At 41.6% G+C, this 23,625-nt stretch overlaps 1 protein-coding gene across 2 annotated transcripts in view; it reads left to right on the top strand.

Annotated features, from left to right (window-relative positions):
• Positions 1-6,133, top strand: part of NLN (neurolysin) — a 29,551-nt gene extending 23,418 nt beyond the window's left edge. For both annotated transcript variants that reach the window (XM_035100812.2, XM_035100813.2), the window contains exons 10-13: positions 1,386-1,572; positions 2,347-2,475; positions 3,665-3,801; positions 5,676-6,133. In XM_035100812.2, coding sequence (XP_034956703.1) covers positions 1,386-1,572; positions 2,347-2,475; positions 3,665-3,801; positions 5,676-5,807 — 585 coding nt within the window. In that variant the 3' untranslated portion in view covers positions 5,808-6,133. The remainder of the gene's footprint in view (positions 1-1,385; positions 1,573-2,346; positions 2,476-3,664; positions 3,802-5,675) is intronic.
• Positions 6,134-23,625: the final 17,492 nt, after the last annotated feature.

Below are 23,625 nucleotides of genomic sequence, written 5' to 3'. Positions count from 1 at the left end.
GGACTCTGCAGAGCCCTGGACCCGTCTTAACCCTTCCTGTTCCTGATTTAAACTCCCAGACTTGCTGCTGCTCTCCCATCTGATGGAAGTAAGCAGAGTGGGCTGCTCTCTGCAAGCCCTCTCTCTTACAATGAGCTTCCATTTTGAAAGAAGAGAACAGATCAAAGAGTTGCATGTCAACTTCCCCCCATAATAAAATAAAAGACAACTTTTATTTCAAATAATTCAGAATTAATGGTAGATTTGGATGGGCTCTCCATTTACTTAGAAATTTTTCCCGTTCATAAAGTTTCTTTGTATATTTCAGATTAAAAGCAATCCTTGGTAAACCCTGATCCCATGGATGTTAAGGGCAGTCTACCGTCCCATCCCTGATGACTCCAGTCATTAGGAATAGAATCTGCTTGTACCTGTGGAACCACATCTTTGGCTCTGATTCTTTATTGCTCTAGAGTGCTACAGTGGGCCACCTCAGATAAAGAGACTGATTTGCCTCTATGCATAGACCTGGCAAACAACCTCCAATTCACTGGCCCCACACATCTCAGTTGTGGCCCATGTGCATAGGTCAAAATTGCTCAATCATTCCCTATTTTCTGGCTGTTGGCCTGTGCGTGTAATATTTTATGCACATAGTGTGGTATAGGGCTTATTAGGACCTGGGAAAGCAAAGTTCAAATCACCACTCAGCCATGAAGCTCCTTGGGCGACTTTAGGCCACTCTTTATCTCATAGCTAAACCCACTGCACAGGGTTTAGGGTAAAATGATAAGGGAAAATGGTAAAGGTAAAGGGACCCCTGACCATTAGGTCCAGTTGTGACCGACTCTGGGGTTGTGGCGCTCATCTCGCGTTATTGGCCGAGGGAGCCGGCGTACAGCTTCCAAGTCATGTGGCCAGAATGACAAAGCCATTTCTGGCAAACCAGAGCAGCACATGGAAATGCCGTTTACCTTCCCGCTGTAGCGGTACCTATTTATCTACTTGCACTTTGATGTGCTTTTGAACTGCTAGGTTAGCAGGAGCTGGGACCGAGCAACGGGAGCTCACCACGTCGCAGGGATTCGAACCGCCGACCTTCTGATCGGCAAGCCCTAGGCTCTGTGGTTTAACCCACAGCGCCGCCCACATCCCAGTAAGGGAGGATGGTATACTATTAATAATAATTAGGCTGTAACTTGGACACACTGACCCTATGTGTAAGGGCTGGTTTAGCCTTGTGTGTTGTCTGAACCATTCCAGAATGTTGGAAGAATGGGGTACAGTGCTGGGGCTGGCTGTTTGTATAAACCTATATGTGTGTATATAAAAACCTTTTGCAAAATCGACTGTAATTTAACATGTATATACACTCATTTGTTTATATTTGTTCTCATCTTTCATAGACTGACTTTGCTCGGTTTAGTGGAACTAATGTGGAAACAGACTTTGTAGAGGTACCTTCACAAATGTTTGAGAACTGGGTTTGGGAAAAAGAACCTCTACAAGAAATGTCAAGGCACTATAAAGATGGCAGCCACGTCCCAGATGATCTCATTGAAAAACTGGTTGCTTCTAGGCTAGCCAACACAGGTATTCCCTTCTCTCTGTGTTTCTTACCCACCCTTTCTCTCTCTCTCTCGCTGTAGTTTTCCTTTGTGTGTGAGAAAAAGCATCCTTGACATATTCTGAGTGAAAGAATGTCATACAGTAAAATGACAACTGAAAGGACAGACAAGGAAGTGTGGATGAGCTGCACTGCACTGAGCTCCTTCTGCCATATCCCTCCCCCTCTCAGTTTCTTTTTATGATATTCTTTCACTCAAGGATGCTCAGGCTTCTTCCAGATCATAACATATGAATGCATCCTTGGTTAGTTGAACCTATCGAGTATTCCCCATCCCTCCCCCCCCTTAATTGATATTCTTCACTTTGTAAATGTTTTATGGACCCTGTTTAGTTATAGTTGGAAATATTGGGGGGAGGGGGCAAGGGGAACTGCACAAGCATCAAGCCTACTCTATTTCATCTCCCCGCCCGCCCCGATATAATCTAGGAAAGGGGATATCAGATAAAGAGGACCCATGTCTTACAAGCAATTTGTCCTGTATTTAGTATGCATCCTATTAAAATGTACACTTACCACATTTCATTTTTTGTTTGTTTGTTTATTCAGTTCTTTCAATTTAAAGTGGATAATGACATTTCCTCTGTATAATTCTATTCAACTATAAGTACTTGGTAATCTGTTTCTTTCCTGTGCTCCTTTCCTAGGCTGGAATTTAAAGCATTTGCATCTTAACCAACTCCTTGTCCTTTTCTTGCTGATTAGTTGAAAATTGTGTTTTGATCCTCTTCTTTATCTAGGTCTTCTGACACTTCGTCAGATTGTGTTGAGCAAGGTTGATCAGTCTGTCCATACAACATCTTCTGCTGATCCCGCTAAGGAATATGCCAAGTACTGCGATGAAATTTTAGGAATACCTGCAACCCCAGGTATGAAAACTTGAAGCTTCTATTTTACTTTATAAACTCTTTGTACACTCCATGTTGCTTTTTTTGAACACCAGCTTTAAAAACAACAAACTGTTACAACATTCTTTTTTAGGAATGATGGAAAAACTTCTCAGATGGATGTTTTGCTTGATTTTTTTATTTTGCCACATTAGGGTAAACAAACCTAATAAATAAAAATAAATATTTTTTTATTCTTTCACCTAACACAGAAAACCTGATTACAGAATCCTGGATACTTGAATCCAGAATTCTGTGAGCAGAGTTCTGCTTATTGAAGAGAGGTTCCTTGATGTTGGGTCCTCCTACATCTCCTAAAATGTGCTCCAAAGGTTGGGGGCGGGGTCCGCCTGGAACAGTGTGGGAGATGGCACAGGGAATTACAGTGGGAAGGAAGAAATTGACAAAACTAGCCTCCCCTCTGTTGAATTCTCCTTCAGATCAAATGCCTTAGCATGAACAGGTCAGGCCAGTGAACTCAAAGGACAACAAAGTATTATACCTCTTCTCTCCACCACAGCCAGCATTCTGCCTCCCTTTGCTCTTGGCAGAGCCAAGCAAGAAGGAAGGGACTTAGCCAGTCTCCCATCTGACCTTGCACTGCACAGTAACCTGTTCACAGTGCTGAGAGTTGAGGATCACCACCAAAGTTTGGAGACAGCACCTCGTATCCTAGGGCAGTTCTGGGTGCTCCAGTAGGGCATGGTAGCATGGATACCTGCCCCAGGCTGCCCTCCAGCCAAGCACCTGGGTCCGAGAGCTGCCATTTAAATTTCTTTTAGTGCCCCAGATTGACACTATGTCAGGCATTCTAGGGCGCCCTTGAAGCACACCCTCACTTTTCTCGTCAGGTGTACCTTATCCACTCTACTTCACTCAGAAGACTGGCAGGTGGCAGAAGATGCTGGCTCCCCAGGGAAGGGTTCAGCATGGTCAAGAGTTCTGTACTGTCTTTCATGTACATGATACTTGCTTGTTATATCTGTTGTTCCTCTAAGATGTTCTCATGTATGTGGACTTCTCACATGATTTGGCTAGGCCAGATCTGCTTGACTTTGGAGATGTAACTATATCGGGTGCCTTCAGACGCCATTCTCTGAAACATTCTGTATAAAGCCTGAATGTTTTATCAGTGTCTCCCATGTTTTCTTTTCTTACACTGCTTTTAAAGGTACAAATATGCCAGCTACCTTTGGACACCTGGCAGGTGGCTACGATGCCCAGTACTATGGCTACCTATGGAGTGAAGTTTTCTCAATGGATATTTTTTACAATTGCTTTAAGAGAGAAGGAATAATGAATCCAAAGGTATGGAAACTTCCTCGATGATGCCTGCTATAAAGTTCAATCGGTTCAAGGATTTTCTGTAGCCCCAAAAATATGGTTTACTAGAAAGGATATAACTGGGAATTTTGAATTCACAGGCTTTTCTACTCCTCCGTGAGAGGTCCAGAAGGTGTCAACACGAGAACAGGCCTTTTCTGCAGTGGCTCCCCATTTGTGGAATGCTCTCCACAGGGTGGTTCAGCTGGTGCCTTCATTATTCACCTTTAGGCACCAGGCACAAACGTTCCTCTTCTCCCAAGTCTTTGGCTAATTGACATCCGATGCCCTTTTCTAACCCAACATAATAATAGGAGTAAATGTTGTTTCTTCGGTTCCCTTTTTGAAAACCTGCTGTATGGAATAAAGGCATGGAATTAAAAAGAGTACTGGAAAAACCCAACATAGCATGTCCTGAAGGTCTTGCATCTTAAATGAACAGACAAATGTGAAACAAAAAAAAATGGCAAGCAAAAACAAAGGAGGGCAGAGAGCAAATTAAAATACATTAGAATAGGCATGAGAAAATAGATAAGCCTTGAGGCAGCTCTGGAAGTGTAGGAGGGACTGGATCCTACTAATATCAGGGGGCAGTGAATTCCAAAAGATAAGGCACTGCCAAAGAAAGCAGACAGCAGCATCAGGTGCAGGTTTTGGTCTGACTGGGAGACGGGCACCAGAAGAGCTCAGAGTTCAGGGGCATACAGAAAGACGACAGTAAGCAGTAGCAGCAAGCATTCAAAAATAAGATGCTGAAATGAATTTAATGGAGGAAAGCGAGTGCATGGGAAGGCAAAAAGATATTTACAAAAGGAAGCAATGCCCAAAGAGCTGCAAAGAATGGATACCAGTTATTTTAGCAAAAGGAAAAACAAAAACAAAAAGGGCAATGTAATAATCTAGTCTGCTTCTGCATAGCTGCAGTCTGACATTACAGTACTGTGGTCTGCTAGTTCATAGACAACTGTACTGTCTCATTCTATTTGCTGTGTGGGTCCTTCTAGTAACATGGAAGCTTATATATATATCTTTAACAGATGCCTCCATGAATATGCAGCACTGGAAAGGGCCAATCTAAGTAGGCATTAGAAATCACAACCTGGCAAGGGTCCTCACTTGTGGATGAGTTAACAAACCCTTATAATAGGATCAGTGGTGAGTGGAAGAACAGTTTTAGACCTGTGTGCAGTGACCGTCATAGACTTCCTCCAAGTGGTAGTTCTGCTGCCCGCAACGTATTGGGGAGGTGGGCAGCCTGGTACAGGGAATTCTTTGTGGCAACTTCTACATTCTGGAATTCCCTCCCCACAGAGGTGTGTCTAGAACCTTAATTGTATAGTTTCTGCTATATGCTAAATATGCACCTCTTTGGGCTCCACCTGAGATGTATATTGTCAAGACCCACCCTATTCCTGTGTTTGCAATTTATTTTAAGCTGGTTTTAATTATTGTTCCCTATTGGGGATGGGGTGCACTGCCATTGCAGGTTTCAGCCCTGTCATCTGACCTGTGATGTCAGCTGATGGGCCAGTGGGCGTGGCTTGAGGGAAAAGAGCTAGATATACTTCTTTGCTCACTTCAAGTTCTGCAAAAATTTTAAAAAACTGGTTTTCTGATTGTATGATAACTAATGACTTTTGGAATCCCCAGGAGGTCCATGTCAATCACACTGAGGAGTGACATTGGAGAGGCAGGGAGCAGGTCAGCTTGTGATAAAACAAAAACAAGTCATATCAGCCGCATGCCAAGACCACATGCTGCTTCCATTCTGCACAGGCTTCCTTTGCCTCTATTTATTGTAGATTTAGAAAGTTCACATAAACATGAAATGTCAACCTACCAATTTTATTTTATTTTAGGCTGGAATGAAGTACCGAAACCTAATCCTGAAGCCTGGAGGCTCATTAGATGGAATGGACATGCTCCAAAACTTTTTAGGTCGCAAGCCAAACCAAAAAGCCTTTTTATTGAGCAAAGGATTATATACTTAATAAAACTATGGTCTCCTTGTAATCAGATGTCACCTGGGGGAATTAGTCTTGAAATGCCTGTTGGTTTCATGTCCTGAAAGGTGAAAGCACAAGAGTTTCTCATCAGCAAAGATCTAATTGTTTTTTCTAATGTTTTTATTACTGCTTTTCAAAGTTCATAATTCTCACTGTCGCCTCGAAATCCACACTGATTTTTGTAATGTACTTTACTGAAACTCTTGCTTTTTTATTAGTAAATTATATGTGGAATGTGATGAAGTCATAAAATGAAAACAACATTGTTGTATTTTTTTTTAATCAGGTACTGGTGTTGAATAAATACAACATAAATATTTTTGTGTGGATTTTTCAAATTGAACAACAATGAAGTGAAAGTCGTAAATGTTTCTTCTATTCATCCCTTCCCTACCCCATACATACGCCTTCCTCTGTGTTAAAAGAATAGGAGTATCCATATGTTTTACCAGCAACACCACTAGAAATTAGGGGAAAGTGAGAGTAGGTAGATCAGGGAAACTGAGTAAAAGGCTTAACTCTCCTCCCTATTGCCACTTTTTTGATCTTCCAAGTAGCTGTGTGGGGCTATTAATTGGTGGAAGGGGAAGCAACAGGAATACTGATTATAGATCTCCTATATCATGCAGGGGAGTTGATGGGGGACCCGAGAGACAAAAAATAGCCTCCACAGCTCAGCCAAGACTGCTCCCTGTTTCTGTGAAAAGATGGATGTCTGGTAATAAGAAGGACTGAGTTGTGGTCCGTTTCTCAAAATTAAACCTCCGTAAAATGCAGAAGTTTCTGAATAAGTAACATATGGAGCATCTTGGGTGAATTTCCCTCCTTTAAATCTGCTGGCAAGAAACCTCCAGAGGAGGGAGACCTTTCTCCAAACAGAGAGGTTGTAGCAGAGTGCTGCCACTTAAATATTCAAGATGTGGGGCAGCAGGGAACAAATATTACATAAAATTTGGGAGGCTAATATTTGTGGCTTTGTTTTTCGTTTTTTCAGCCAAGCAGGCTGCTGAGGATACCCTGCAGTTGGAATGCTGGTGAAACCAAAAAAAACAGCAGGTTATCTGCAATATTACTTAGCCTATGATCACAAGCGCATATTTGTAGCTTGCATTAAATGATCAATGCATCAACGAGACTTTAATTCTGATCACATTTGTTTGGGAGTAAGAGTACTTATCCATTACTTAAGAGTTGCAGGTTTGTACACTTTTGCGTTGGCCTCCAAAAGGATCAAGTGCTGCATAGCTTAGGTATATAGCCTATTACCATTCTTGTCTACAGAGAAGCTGCAAAACTTCATTTTCTTCTGTTCATTTTCATAAAACAGCCAATTAAAGGTAGCTTATGCACTTATTAGGACAAACTAAAAACTTACAAAGTAACGAGGAAGTTTTCAAGTCTCCCATACAATTATTCAGTAAAATTTCTTCCTCCCCCTGCCCAGCCGCTCTTCCCTTGTTTTTACTTTTTGTTTTTAGCACAATGGGACTTGTTTCTGAGTAAACATTAATAGGATTCAATTTCTACTGATAGTGTGTAAAGTTCTTTGTTGTCTTTGCTTCCCTTCCTCCCCATAATAATGGGTAAAATATATGGCTGTGCTTGCAACATCAATTAAAAATATAATCTGATAAAATAAAAAAATTCCTTCAGTAGCACCTTAAAGACCAACTAAGTTTTTATTTTGGTATGAGCTTTCGTGTGCATGCACACTTCTTCAGATACCTTCAGATTCTTATCAGATATTCTTATCAGATAATCTGATAAGTTTGCAAATAATATATTCTCATATCAAAGTCAGCTGAATAGATGTCATCCAACTGTTTCTTGCAATCAATATTCTTGTTTCAGTGTCTGCAAATACTAGTTGCTTCCTTTATCAAGGTGCTATCCAAAAGAAGGTCAAGAAATTGATCAAGAACTTATGCAATCAATTAACTAAAAGGAAAATGAATAAGAAGTTTTATAAAACCAGAGAAAGGTTCCCTGCCCACTGGAACAGCATAAAAGAGCCTTTGTGGTCTAATTGTTCTCTGCATGAGGGGAAAAAACAGGAGACACTACTATGGTGACCTCCATTTAACTGCCAGTTGATGTGGGCTTCCCATGAATCTATATGTAACCATTCAGTAGATACCATATGAGCGCATCTTTGCTTTCCATAACCACCTTTACAGAAACATTGAGTTGTATTCCAGGATAGTAATCTGCATATTCAGGGTATATGCAGATATGGGCTGCCTGCTTCTCACTGTCACCCACCAATTGTAGGATAAAAGTAAATAGGCTGCAATTTTAAAGATTGTTGAGAAATGGGAAACATGAGCCAAATCCGGACACTAGGATGACCAGGAATGGTGACTGGTTTAGTCTCCACCTCCAAATATCGCCAGGTGCTCCCTTTTAATTATTCCCATATAAATTAGTGTCTGCCAACACCTCAAACCAATACATTGCCGTCTTTGGAACTATAGTCTCTAAAACACTTTTGCTATATCAGGTCTTCTCTCTTCCCAGCAGATCAAGGTAAACAAGCTAGTTGGTTGTCCTTTTTAAAGGGAGAGCGGGGATGCCCTTAAAATAATGAAACAAACAAACAAATAGTAATTAAATTAAACAGTACAATGCAGAAGGGAGTAGACAAGTGGCTGTCTCATATTTGGGTCCAGGATCCTTAAAAGAGTGGGGGGCGGGAATAGATGCACTGAGCTATTTCTGATCTCTATGGTGTGTTTGCGAAGAGGAAGGTTACATTGTGCCACTTGTATTCAGCCCAGTTTCCAACTTTCCCTAGCACTGTTTGTCATTTTCGAAATAGTAAACATTACAGCACTTTTGTATGCAATCACTCTCTGTCTCTTGTACAAATACACACTACGCATCTGTTCCCCTGCTATCATGCAAAGTTTGAAGAAGCAAAAATCCTGTTCAGATGCCTTAGCCAAGGGCCATCTGCTTTAATGACATGGCTGTTTGGCATTTCCCTAGGAAAATTTATGTGGCTGTGGAGCCTGATATTGTTCAACAATGCTCAAGAATAATTTTCTTATATTCAAAATGCCAAACAATATGTTTTAAAATGATTATTCCTTTAGCTTTGAGACTCATAAAAACCTGGCAGATTCCTTGTGGGCATGACCAGATGACATAGCCAGCATTTAGGTTGTGGTTATTTATTGAGTGACTGAATTTATATTCCAAACCTTCCGCCAAAGGAGCCCAGAGCTGCAACCTGATAACCCTGGTTGGAGACCCAGTGTGGTAAAACAGTTAAGCGTGTCAGACGAGGACTTCATCCACAGGAAAAATGTGGCGAACTGAATTTCAGATTGGAAAAATGAGAAAGGGACAAACCAAAACTGACAAGAGAGAAGGTTTTGTGTAGCCCAACTGAAGGCAATCTGTTTGTGGGACACAGAGGAACACCTCTATGGAAGATCTTGAAGGGCAGAAGACTCGTTTGAATATCTTATTGGGAGGTTGTTTGGTTTATGACAACATAAATGGTTTGTGGGGCTGTTGCCTGTGGGCCAGAAGAAACACTTCTCAGACAGCAAGGCAAATTAGATGACAAAGACTTACTGTATTGTTTGGGATAGAGCCTAGCAGACCGTAGTCTTGTCCTTGGTTTTTCAGTTAATTTGCCTGTAGCATATGGCCTTGCCAGTAATTGAATAACTGCAAGACTTCAGGCTAAAATTTCTTAAATGGTTCCTCCTTACTTCCTGCAATAAAACTCATGTAATTAGCAAGACACACTTTTGGAAAGCATATTTCCTTTGGCGGGTTATTACTTTTCTCGAAGTCTGCAATTTATTTAAAGAGGTGTAAGAGAGAGAGAGCAGATTGGTTTTGAAACTCACCCTTAATTAGAATTACAGTGGGGCCCCAACTCCAAGAGCTTTTATTTCATCAATATATGTGCTCCTTTCCCCAATAAACCTCAGACACCTTTTCTAAAGCACTGAACTTCCAGAGAACTGTGAGAGAATAAGGTCAAGAGAACTTTATTCAGGTACTACTGGTGTTTCTGGCAAAAAGTATAAAATGGCAAAAAAGTATAAAATGGCAACAAGATAGTTTGGCTCACGACCAGCAAAAAATTAAGGCCCTTTAAGGAAAAGGGGCTAAGGTGTAGACAAGAAGAGAGAAAGCTGGAAGGCGAACCAAAATAGAAGACTCTAGTACTGAACAACAAAAAAAGATGTACGGTGTGTTGCTAGCATACAACTGTTTCTACAGGTAGCAATGCCTCACTAGACAAGGAACAGCATAGAAAGGGAGAGATGAATTAGTACCCCATATATTTGTTGGACCACTTTTTCCCCATCCAAAGATATCACCATCTGAGAAGGATGGTGTGGCGAGGTTACCCAGTAAAGGCCCCCAGATGTTTCACGGTCTATTGACCCAGTACCTCCCTCGCCTATATTCTTCCTTGCTGCCACCAACCAGTAAAGTGTGCATACTGGTACACATATATTGGATTCTAGTCAGGTGAAAGGTAAACCAAACAATTAAGTTTATTTAGGTGATGATCTTCTCGAAGCTACGAACATGAGTTTGACCAAACTGCAGGAGGCAGTGCAAGACAGGAGTGCCTGGCGTGCTATGGTCCATGGGGTCATGAAGAGTCGGACACGACTAAACAACAACAACAAACAGGTGATGATCTTACAAGCATATAAATTCTTCACGGTTTCTCAGGTACTTTTGCTTAAACTTAGCCTTTAGTACTAGTCCCCCCCCAATTTCCTCCCTGACTGAAGTTCCCTTCTTATTACTCTCTCAGATTCAGCACCACAGCTCACCTCACTAGCTTCTCTAATCCTCTCTCTATCTCAAATCCTCTCCACCTCACTCATCAACTCCTCTTCTGACTGACTGCTTCTCCCTATATACCCCTGCTTCTGCCTGGAGAGCTCCTATTGGCTATTCACCTTCCATACAACTTAACTCTTGCTGGTCCCCTAAAGGTGAAACGCCACAGATGGTCTCCAGTCCGGCATAGGCCTGCCATCTGAAGTATATACGGTAGGTGGTGACAGGGGAGACCTTTCTCATTGTGCTTTCATGTCTCCAGGGCACCAGGCCAATAACAATTCCATTTCCCCAGGTGTGTTTTTTTAGACTTTAAGTAATTCTAATACTTTTAACACTGGATAGTTTTGATGTGCGCATGGTTGTCTGATGTTGGGAAAGATGGAGGGCACTAGGAGAAGGGGACGACAGAGGACGAGATGGTTGGACAGTGTTCTCGAAGCTACCAACATGAGTTTGACCAAACTGCAGGAGGCAGTGCAAGACAGGAGTGCCTGGCGTGCTCTGCTCCATGGGGTCACAAAGAGTCGGACACGACTAAACGACTAAACAACAACAAATGGTTGTCTGAATGGACTCTTGAGATTTTGCTTTTCTATTTACAGCCTTTTTGTTATATGTTATCTATATTTATCTGCTCCTCAGGTGGCAAAATGTCCTGGGTCAACCCTGGTTAGGGCAAACAAGCTACGCTTCTGCTGTTCCATCTCCTTTGGCCTTGAAAGTGCATAGCCACAGCGTACATATTCAACGTATTGTCACTTGGGAAGGTCGTACGAGAGATCATCTTTCCTTGCACTTTCAGAATAAGGAAGTTCAGTTCTCCAGCCTGCAACACTTTCTTTCTGTGGCTCAAAATGCAATTTCACCTCCCTTGTGGCTGCTGCTGCCCAGTCATAAATATCAACAGTTCTCTCTGTTCTAAATATAGCACGGGGCCAGCTGATAGAGTAAACTTTGTGTACACTGTGGGGAAGGGCCGTCGCTCAGTGACAGCGCAAGCTTTGCATGTTAAGATGCCAGTGACTCAGATTCTGGCCTTTGCTGCTGAAGAAAACGAGGTAACAGGGTTAGACAATACCCTGTAGAGCTGCTTCCCCTTCAGAGAGACAGCACTAGACTATTGACCTGAATCATTCTGAAGCAGCGAAAAAGAGAGCGGCATTTCCCCCCACCTCTTTCAGACATGTTGTTCTCTACATTAAGAATACCTTGAATCCTACTTTAGAGAGGACTGTCAAAGGATGCTTATTTACCTGAAGAGCCATCCAGCACAATTTTTTCTGGTTTAAAGATAAATAAAAAGGGAGAGCCTTAAAGACTGAGCAGACCCACAGGTCCTCTGGTTGGTCTTTTCCACTAGGGTGAAATGTATTAGATTTCAGTAAAGAGACTCAACTTGGAATTGCCAGAAGTACTGCAGGCCCAGTTCTGTGCAAAACTTGCCCCAGCTAAGATAAAAGAGCCATGTTAAACTTTAAATGCTTGACTTTTTTAAAAAGGTTAGCAGACATTTAAAGTAAGTTTTCTGATTCTAACTGATTTGGGGCTGTGTCCAATGTCAGCCCAACTCAGAAAATTAATGGGCTAACACAGAGAAATTAATAGGCTTGACTAACATTGGTCTATTAATTTCAGTGGGTAGAATATATTTGGCTGCAAGCCTATATCCCTATTGTTATCTCTTTTGTAACCTCATTGTAGAACACTTAATAAACTATGGTGTTAAGACATATATACATTGTTGAACTAAATAAATTATATGAATATTCAAATTACAGTAATAGCTGTGTACTTCCTGTCTACTGTAACAAGCAAGAACTACTGTGCTGTAATGGACCTTTTGGGGTTGTTGAACAGGAAGACCTGGCTTTGGTTCTCCAGTCCCCTATGAAACTTGACCTGTGACCATGGCCCAGATCATGGAATCATAGAATTGTAGAATTGGAAGGGATCCCAAGAGTCATCTAGTCCAACCCCCTGCAATGCAGGAATCTCAGCTTATATATTTATTGAACCTATATAATACTTTTCTTTTATAGAGCATATATAGGATTATCTCTTGCGGCCATTGACCAGGTGTGAAGCTACTTAGGTTTAGCAAAGTTGCTGTGTTTGGGCTGTTGTGAAGATAAAATCGGGTCACTCCTACACACGTAGCCCTAACCTCCTTGCACAAAGGAAAATATACGTGTTTGAAAAGCAAACACTGTGTTCTGGTTTGCATGCATTGATAGATGGGAGGCTGGAAAATATGTTTAGCAGATTGACTCAGGGTTGCCAAAACTTCGTCCACAGGAAACAAAAACTTCTAAACAGGGTATTGGTGCGATGAGTCAAAATATGTAGCACATACATATTAAGAATTAAGAGCACTTCCTTTTCACGATATAAACCAAATCCACAGAGGCTGTACATACCTTTGTGTTACGTGTCTCTGTATATCTGTCACTGAAATGTTGTTATGCGCCGTGGATGTTATTCTTATTCAGCACAGCTATGAACGCCTTAAGATCTCAGCTAAATTATTGGCAGGCAGAATGGAACTATTTCTGCCTTCCCTTAATCACAGCTGATAAACCAGATCTGTTCTGACTCAGTGGCCCTGGAACAAATGGAGAAGGTTATCTGATATATTACATTTCACTGGGATAAATGAGCTTAAGGTTCTTATTATATCTCTGGAGACAAAGGAAACATTCCAATGGACTTGTTACACTCACACTCCCCAACCGTACAAAAATATTACGAAGTTCTCTTCCATACTTATTTTTCACTTAAGAGATGGGTGCACAATAACAGACTGTTACCAACTGCTGAAAACATTGTGATCTTTGAATGGTGCTAAATGGACAGAGCTGGTTCAACTGTAGGTTATTCATTCCAGGTTCTTGGCTGGGGTAGAGGAGGCTTTTTAATAGGATTAGAAAATTTCATGAAAGACAGGTCTCTCAATAACCACTGTATCTATTTTTTAAAAAATATACATTTTTATTAGTTTTTACATATATTTTCCAAACAGAACATCTCATCTCATCTCATCCTATACAACATTTTGGCTATTTTAGCCTGAGACTTCCATCAACCACGTCTAATGATTTTCAAACCTCATCTCTTAATCTTACATTTGTTATCCTATCTATTACTTTTAATAATCCATAACTTTAAATCCATTCTCATAAATCTTTTCTGCAATATTTCATATAGTTCTCCTTACAAAACTTCTTGTAGTCCTACAAGCGTAGTCAGTTGGTTACAATTGTCTTTCAGATAACTCGTATATTTACTCCAATCTTTCAAGAATTTCTGATCCCGCTGGTTTTGAATTCTCCCTGTCATCTTATCCAATTCTGCGTATTCCAACAATTTCATCTGCCATTCCTCTTTCGAATAACCACTGTATCTAAATGCGATTCCTGGTCTCAGTAAACCCAGTTGCTGTGGTCAAAAAACAGAAGAAGGCTATCACTGTTGTCTCTCCAACGTTGGAGGCAGACTGCATTTCAATCCCAGTTACTGGGAATACCAGTTGATAGGAACTGCAATCAGCTTGATCCACCAGGGTTCTTGTTATGTTTTTTTATCACTGCCATATGAGGTTCCAGAGCACTGGGAGGCTAGAAATAGAATACTGGGCAAGCTGACTGGATACCACTGAATATCCAACACCTTCCATTCTTGCAGCAGCCTTTGGCTATAAGCAATAAACTTGATACAAACACCTTCCATTCACCTGAGTAAAAAATTATGTCTACTCAGCCCAATTATGCTTGCAGAACTTGCAGCCTAACACAAGGTGTCTAATAATTTTTATAGCAAGAAGTTTGAAATTTGACAGGTCAAATTATTTTGCTAAAAAAAGAAGAAAAGCTTAGCCAACGATCAAGATATTAATTATACTAGTAACTGAAGTTCCTGTTTTCTTTTAGAAATTTCCATAGAAACAGAGCAGGGGCTGTAGCATACAGCAGAGCTGTTCAGAGACTTCATAATTCCAGCTACAAAAAAAGCTGCTGAGCTCACATTATTTACAAATTAGATACAATTCTTGGAATTGGTAGCACTCAAAGCTGGAAAGGCAAATTGGACTTTCCCCCTTCCTCATGGACAATATTTATTTTCTCTCTTGAGGTGGGTTGGAAGGAAGCCTGAAAGGGTCTTTTTTATTTTATTTTTATTTAACATTCAGAGACTGTAAGAAAATTCCTCTTAGAGGAATTCTGATTAACTCAACAATAGTTCAGATGAATTCCAGGACAGCTAAATCACCAGCACTGCAACACATTCAACTTTTGAATCAGTAGGCTGGCCTGTGTTAGCCTAAGTAAAGCATCTGTTTCTTATATCTGAGGCTTGTATGAGCCAAGTTTCATGCAATTCCAGTGCAAAGAGATGCATCAGCCTTTGAAGAGAGGCAGAGGAAAGCAGAAATTATAAACCCAACTGGGGCCACGATAGATGAACCAGATATTATCAGCAGAACACATAGTCAAAGCTTTGCCATGATGCCTCCAATCCATTCAGAAGTAATTCAAAATGAAACTGGCATCGAGGACTGAAGTACTCTTTCCTGTTCTTTGAGCTGGAGTATATTTTTGATGTATACTCCAGCTCAAAGCGGGTGGCGCTGTGGTTTAAACCACAGAGCCTAGGGCTTGCCAATCAGAAGGTCGGCGTTTCAAATCCCCGCAACAGGGTGAGCTCCCGTTGCTTGGTCCCAGCTCCTGCCAACCTAGCAGTTCGAAAGCACGTCAAAGTGCAAGTAGATAAATAGGGACCGCTCTGGCGGGAAGGTAAACGGCGTTTCCATGCGCTGCTCTGGTTTTCCAGAAGCAGCTTAGTCATGCTGGCCACATGACCTGGAAGCTGTACGCCGGCTCCCTCGGCCAATAAAGCGAGATGAGTGCCGCAACCCCAGACTCAGTCACGACTGGACCTAATGGTCAGGGGTCCCTTTACCTTTACATATACTTTTGATGAATAAAAATTAAAAGCAGGCTTTTCTCTTAACACCAAACAGGAAGGCAAAGGTGCACAACTATGCATTAAGGAAAGTATTTTAAAGTTACATAGCACCGTATAATGTGCTTTTTTATTCATGATTAAATATAAATTCATTTTTTATTTAACAAGGCAGTACACTGTTTAAACAAAAACAGTGCATTCTTGAAACAATATTCATGTGAAATATAAGCCTGATGATGAAATAACTGTTTCCTTTAGATCTCTCTCTCTCTCTCTCTCTCTCTCTCTCTCTCTCTCTCTCTCTCTCTCTCTCTCTCTCTGTGTGTGTGTGTGTGTGTGTGTGTGTGTGTGTGTGTGCTAGGTTAAAAAACTGCAGACATAACAAAAGGAAAGAAAATAAAGTATCAAAGATATAAACCATGGAGTCTGGAAGGACAGAAGTATGACGATGCAGCTCTAAGGAATAAGAACGTATTAACTCATACAAAGATTCCCTTTACAAATAATAAAGATAAAAGTATTGTCTACTAATGAGTTCCATAATAAATAAAAGTTCTATAAAGTCTTAGATGAAACAGATGTTTGCATATACTGGTGGCACTGAGCAACTTCTGGCCTCAATATTTGTATAAGAAATGATAGCATGCTATATGCTGTGCTTTCTCTTCAGATTGTACAAATCTTTCACCTTTACTAAAATAACTGATTCTCAACTAGATTACCATATTGTAAAAAGTACAGTAATATGGCTTAGCACATGTTTTGGGGGCAAAATTGGCAGAGTGTCCCTCTAGGGCTAGACCTATATAAATGTCAGTAATGCCAAAGAGACACAAGGAGAAAGCAGTACATAGATATTTTTTTAATGCTTATGAGTAAACCACCTCATTGTCTAGAAATGTAAATTCTAGGTTTTTGTTGGAAGCCATTTTAAAATGCCACCCAGAGTAGAAGTCTGAGCTGCCCATAGAACTCAATGCAAAATGCAGGCACTAATAAATTTTCTATACACTTAAATAAATACTGTCAATGTAATTACTGTACATTTCATTATTCCCATATTGTACGTTATGAGGTGCTCTGTGACTGAGAGAGAGTGACTTACAAGGACCCTGTGGTACAGTCCACTATTAACATTGCACACTAGAGCTGAGGCAAGGCTGGTTGGCATTTCCAGGGGAAATTCCCTCATTCATGTCAAACAACTCACGGGTTGCGCCATAGGGCAATCTAGCAACCCTTCTGTGCCCTTCTACTGCAAGCCCAAACCTAGTCCTCAGCTGCATATGGAAATTTTGCTCTTCACTGACCTTTTTGTACTGTTTTGATTTGTTGTTGTTTTTTTTAAAAAAGTTTTTAATTTTCCACTCAGACACGTGTTGTCCAGTCAGAGCTATAATAGAATCCTGGGTTTCCCCCATCATTTTTGACTTAACAGCTGCAGCTGCTCCACTCTCCGCACAAACTGCTGCTGGACAGCTCTCACTTCTGCCACAGGAGAGAGCAGAGGGAAAACGTATTGCAGTCTTCTTCACCAGCTTGGTGACCTCCACATGTTTTGGACTACAACCCCCCTCCCATTAGCCCCAGCCAGCAGTCCGAAACATCTGGAAATCACCAGGTCTGTGAGGGCTGGTCTACTGAAATGGGAAGTCATATGTCACTCTTGTTCCCCCTTCCCCCGGTTCTGTGGGAGGCCAACCCTTCAGGAAGGGAACAAGTTTCCTAAGCTATGCGATGAGTTTACACATATCCACAAACCATTAAGTAGAGGAATGTTCCTTCTGTGCAGCATTCCAGCCTGGCAAATCCCTGTGGATTTTTTCAACTTACAGAGGGAGTTCAGTCGGCAAATATTAGCAGCCTGCAAGAGGCCCGATGAGAAGAGGCTCTTGTCAGTTGGAGACAAGGCTGAGGGCTTATGACAAGAGAGTGAAAGACCAGGGCAGAGCCTGGTGTCAGCAGCCTTCTCTGCCTGAGCTTCTGCTATAATCCCTATCGTCACAAGCATAATGTCCTGAGTTCAACCTCTGACAGTACGGCAGGCTTCCTGAGACCTGCTGCTTGTGGCTTTCTGTGACCTCCTGCCACTTATGAAGGCAAACCACCAAGCTAAACAATAGGTGGTTTCTTTCATGTTTAGATGCTGGCTTGGTAAGAAACAATGAAAGCAGATGGAAATTAGTGAACTTCTGGTGGTGGTGGGAACACCCAGGCCTCTGTTGTTATAGCAGTATGCAAATGAGCCGCCTACCTTCCCTGGCTGCATCCTGTGTTCTCATGGTTGAAAAGTACATGCAGCAGCCGGTGTTCAGAATAACCTTGCATGTTCACAAAGGTAGTTTCAGAGGTGCATGCCACAAACTATGTTTTAAAACAGATGTTTTAACAGATTGTTGCTTTATGACTGAAGGCATCTCAAGAAAAAACATTTGATGACGCAGTGTAAAAATATTGTTGTTGGTTTGGGGGATTCAATTGTTGAATTAGGCAGGAAAGGGCCATAGTTATCAACTAAGTATGGTCTGACAAAGGAAGCTGCTCTGTGCCAGAGGGCAACTGGGCGGCCAAAGCTTTCCCCTGGTTGGTAGTGGGAAAGACAAGAGCGGAGGACTGTGGGGGTGAGAGCTGGGCTGGAAGCAGGCAGAAGCCAGAGAGTGAGAGCCATGCTTAACTAAGGGAGAAGCAAGACCTTCTGGGGTCTTGTGAGTCCCTCCACTGTAGGCTCAGGTTGTATGTATGTGTAATAAACCATATATTATAAATACATCACAGTCTTGTGGGATGGAACACTGGGGCAGACAAGTCACAACAGTTCCTAGAGTGTCCACTAAGAGGAACTCACCTGGAGGGACACCTGACTAAGTTCAGCTTCCTGTTCCTCCAGACATGCAGATGAGATGGATTAGCTGGCAGACAAAAGCCCCTAGCCAGCAGCCATTCTCTCTCTTAGCCATCTCTTCTTCCATGGGAACACATCTCCAGAGAATCTACAGTTAGGATGGTTCTCCCTCTCAGCCTGCTGCCAAGAGAGAGACCAGATGGAGCCTTACTTTACTAAGTAGACTCCAGATGTATTTGTAACTTTTCTACGTAAGCCTGCCTTTCTGAGATTATGCTGTTAACTCAGGATGAACCTGTAAGTAAACTCTATCTTATTTTATGAACACTGTGTTGTGTATTTCTTTTAGGAGGGACAAAGGGGATTTGCCAGGAAGTATAATATGTGGCGCTGTGGTTAAACCACTGAGCCTAGGGCTTGCCGATCAGAAGGTCGGCGGTTCAAATCCCTGTGGCGGGGTGAGCTCCCGTTGCTTGGTCCCAGCTCCTGCCAACCTAGCAGTTCGAAAGCACGTCAAAATGCAAGTAGATAAATAGGAACCGCTATAGCGGGAAGGTAAACGGTGTTTCCATGTGCTGCTCTGGTTTGCCAGAAGTGGCTTTGTCATGCTGGCCACATGACCTGGAAGCTATATGCCGGCTCCCTCGGCCAATAATGCGAGATGAGCGCGCAACCCCAGAGTCGGTCACAACTGGACCTAATGGTCAGGGGTCCCTTTACCTTTACCTTTTATAATATTGTTGTAGAGGTTCTAGCAAACCTAACACTCATGTTTTGCTGCGTACAAAAGGGGAATGTCACTCTGCTGATATTGGAAGCTTGATAACACAAGCTTGGATAGGATCTATCTAACAATATATCCTAATCCACATCCCTAACATTCCCACAAGTCTGCTGTCCCTCATTCCAAGAAACCAAACCCTGGGGAAGTGCCTGGAACTTCTGGAATCTCACAGTGTTCATTGATTGGGGTGGCATGCAGCAGTGAACATAATTAAATAGGTAAAATTAGGCTTTATTTCCACAAGTCACCAACAAAAGTCACCCAGCGAGCTTCATGACTAAGTGGGGTCTTGAACCCATTTCCTAGCTCTTTCTTTTTTAAAAGCCAGCAAAGTCAAAGATGCTTTATCATGTTTTTGTTTGTTTCAACTCCCATACATTTTACAGGTATTGGAAGTTTCTGCATGAAAACTATTCATTGCTAGGGATACAAAGTGGATTTGATTGCTGGACCTAGTTATGCAATGACCACCATTTAGGAAATTCCCATATGGTCTAATTACTGTGGTCCGTTGTGATTTAAAAAAACAACACTGGATAAGGGGAGAGAAGGAGGCTATTATGTACCCTGTCATATGAGAAAGTGGATTAGCACACCAGACATGAATTGGAAAAGATATAGGATAACATCCTATCCACCTGCATTGTGATTCATGTTTGTTAGATCAAATACAAATAATTTTTTGGCTTTGCTGAAAGCAGTGATGATGGCACAAATAATTTCCTATTTTCCAAAACCCCAGCAAAACACAATCCAAAACAGCTGTTAATACCTTCCCTCTTGGTTACACCTGCAGGAATTAGTGGATTTATGTTACTTGATTCTAAGCCTCATGGGGAGTTTGTGAGACTCCAGTCCTGCAGAATTGCACCAGTAAAAACAACAAGATTTCAGGGTCTAGTTCTCACCAAGGTGACAAAGCTGCGTCTGGGCCATCTCAATTCCAACTGTAGGTTGGCTTTGTGGAACTAAATAATCCTCCATGTAAATATGTTATCTTTACTATGGAAAATGAGACATATATGAGAGGGTTTTAGCCTAATCTCTTCAACATGCTAGACTTCTCCCTGCCCCCATAAGATAGCATTACTTACTGTGAGTACTCATCCACAATCTTAAGTGGCAGTGGAATTTGCTACCAAGGAGTGTGGTGGAGTCTCCTTCTTTGGAGGTCTTTAAGCATATGTCAAGAATGCTTTGATGGTGTTTCCTGCTTGGCAGGGGGTTGGACTGGATGGCCCTTGTGGTCTCTTCCAACTCTATGATTCTATGATTCTATGGTACAGCCTAGACTGAGGTTTATCCCTTAAGTGAGAACTACTAGCCTTCTGTCAGTAATATAAAATGCTCTCTAGCTTTGTCAGTCACATGAAGTAAGAAATTAAGAAAATATGTCACATGGTTCCTATTTGTGAGGTCAGTAAACCAGGGTGAATTATTCTATCTGTGATATTACAAAGCTCTCTCATTTTTGATCTCTTAATCATCCCTTAATAGAATTATAACAAATCCTCTGATGTAATGGGCTTGTGATACGGCACTTGGAGAGCAGTATGCCTCAAACTGAGCACTGATCTGCCAGCAGAAGAATCATTAAATTGGCCCCCTTGAATACCTGGCATTGCATTGCATTTCCTTGAACTTGCCATCTTGGATGCCAGATCTGTGCTGAGAGACCTGGTTTACTGAGAGGCCAATGACTCATGAGAATATATTACTGTACAGGAATGTCTGAGGTTTGATCTCATACAAATTCAAAAAAGCCTCAAAAGCTATCTCTCAGTCCATAAAGAAGAAAAAGTGTGATAAAACCCCAAGTAGACTCATGGCAGTTGCTTCTTAATACAACTATATATGACTACGTTTGGTCCAGATTTTTTATTATGGATCTAGAATTTATTGTGCCAGTGACAAACTCATGAAAGCAGTGGTGTGAGAGATATTGGGTGGTGTTCAACCAATTTTTGCACAGGGAAAGCACATTGAAATGAATTAATATGAGTAAGTTATGTCCATTAATTTCAATGGGTTCACCCTGAGTAAAACTTAGTTGAATGCCACTGATTGGCAGTGCTACTGATGCTCAATCAGCCACAGAGCTGACTGGGTGATTTTGAGCGACCCACTATCTCTCAACCTAACTTAGTGCCAACTCTGATAGTAGGTACTCTGATAGTAGGTACTATCAGAGCACCTACTACTGCAGGCAGCAGATAGGAGTATAAAGCAAGACTGAGTACATGATCTGCCCTGTGCCCTCTACGTTAGCATGCTGTACAATTTACCAGTGTTGAAGGAGCATTCAAGGGCCAGAACACTTTACTTCAGTATGCTGAATGTGGGGAGGCACCTTCTTGTCCTTTAACATAGGAACAAAATATAGGAAGCTGCCTTATATCAAATAAGAACATTGGTTCATTTAGCCGATTACCGTTTAGACTGACTGGCAACTCCAGAGTTTCATAGCTGGAGTCATTTCCAGCCCTACCTGAAGATGCCAGAAATTGAACCTGCTGTCTCAGAGTTATTGTGAAGGTAAAATGGAGGTATGGATCATGTTCACTGCCTTGAGCTCCTTGCAGGAAAGGTGGGCTATAAATATAACAAATGCAATAAATGCAAAATAGAATCAGTTCTGTACCTACTTACCTGGGAGTAAACTGCACTGAACTAAGTAGAAATAGTTTTGAGTAAACATGCAGAGGATTGCACTTTAAGCATGGTAAATTTGGACAGTTTCATTAAAGGCCCTTTACAGGATGTGGTGCTGGACAGGAGCTCAGCAGTGAAGAAACTCACTTCTAAAGATATTAGACAAGATTGGAAAGGTGCGAGGATGGTGCTAAAGACTGAAGAGGGAATCAAGTATGATGAGGCACATTCTGAGTACTGTAGCTGTGAACTAATTCAAGATGTGATTGAAGGGAAACTAGACAGAAAGAGAAGAAGAGGAAGAAAGCCTAGATATAATTACATCAAGCAAATTAAAGAAAGATGACAGGGTGGAGATATAGGTCAACCTGAAGAGTCTTATACAATAAGTGTTACCACAATGAAATACAGTAGAGGGAGATTATTGGTCTTTACATAGCAGGGCTACTGTGCTCCCTGGTTAAGTGAGAGAATTGTGATTATCAGGCATAGGAAGATGGAGAATTTATGGATCCAGCTATTGTACAGTCAAGACTAGCTAGTGACAACTCTCCAGGGTCTCTGAAGATAGAGAATTGCATAAAAGAAGTCTGAACTTTGATCTCACCTAGGAGTCCAGAAAGTCCCATGAAGGCTCTTTCTCAGTGTTTGTTTGTTTGGTAATTTCCCCTCTAATTAAGCACTTCCCAAGAACTACAGGATTTCGCAGATCTCCTTCTTGGCAGGCAGAATGGAATAATGGAGACCTTCTTGTTGCAGCTACAGAAACCTCCACTGCTGTATCCAGTACTATTTTTCTAGAAAAAGAGGTGCTGGAACTCACCATGAACACCTTCCTTGTTCTCTTATAATGGCAACGGGACCCACCTGGGAGGTGCCAGAACTGAGTTCCAGTGAGTTCCAAGTTCCAGCTGAAAAAAAAAGCCCCGGCTGTATCCTCCAAACTTCAGTGCTCTAATGGCAGGAAGAGAGGGGGGAAATTGGGAGTAGCTTCAGATCTGCTGGGTCTAAAGCCCTCTTGTTCCTGTGTCCTCCTGTTCCTATTTCCTTGACACACCCTCTGAGCAGATCCAGGGCTAGCACACAAATTTTACCTTCCACTGGAACTAGTATGAGGAAAACACTTTAAAATATATTATGCACCCTTCCAACTTCTACCCTGCCAGAGCATGCCCAGCAGAACTATTGATTTGGTGAGTATTTTAACTTGGATTCTCCTCCATCTGCCCCCTTTGGATCTCTATGCCCATATTTTTGTTCTTGTTGTTAGAATATTGTTCTTATAGTATACTGATTTTCCAAAACTGTTTACCACCTTGGATATCTAGGGGTTAAATAAATTAAGCGCTGCAGGACCACAGCCATTCCGTGCCCCCCCTTATATTATATGACAAAAACAGTGGAGAGTAAATGGCAGTCTTGATGTCATGTCAGTATGAATCAACTAGATTCTCCCCGGAGGTCTGGAAAAGTCTGCTTCCCCTAGAGACTGCATCAATGATACCATCAGTATTCCCCAAGAACTACATAGAGGCGTGCTATAAAATGAGCTCATTTCAGAAGCTGCATGCTGGGTCATCAGACTGCTTCTCTCATTCCCTCCAGTACTTAATTTGGCTGCCCTAAGACCTTGGGCTTCAAAATGCATTTATGTGTGAGGAATGGGTCTCTGTACATACCCAAATAACTGTTTCATTTTTAAAATTAATTCACAGAATTTAATGACAAGCCCTAGCTAG

This window comes from Zootoca vivipara, chromosome 11 (genome assembly GCF_963506605.1).
Source record: "Zootoca vivipara chromosome 11, rZooViv1.1, whole genome shotgun sequence".
Taxonomy (NCBI): Eukaryota; Metazoa; Chordata; class Lepidosauria; order Squamata; family Lacertidae; genus Zootoca; species Zootoca vivipara.
Note: the sequence above shows the minus strand (reverse complement) of the source record. Positions and strands in the feature narration are given on the sequence as shown.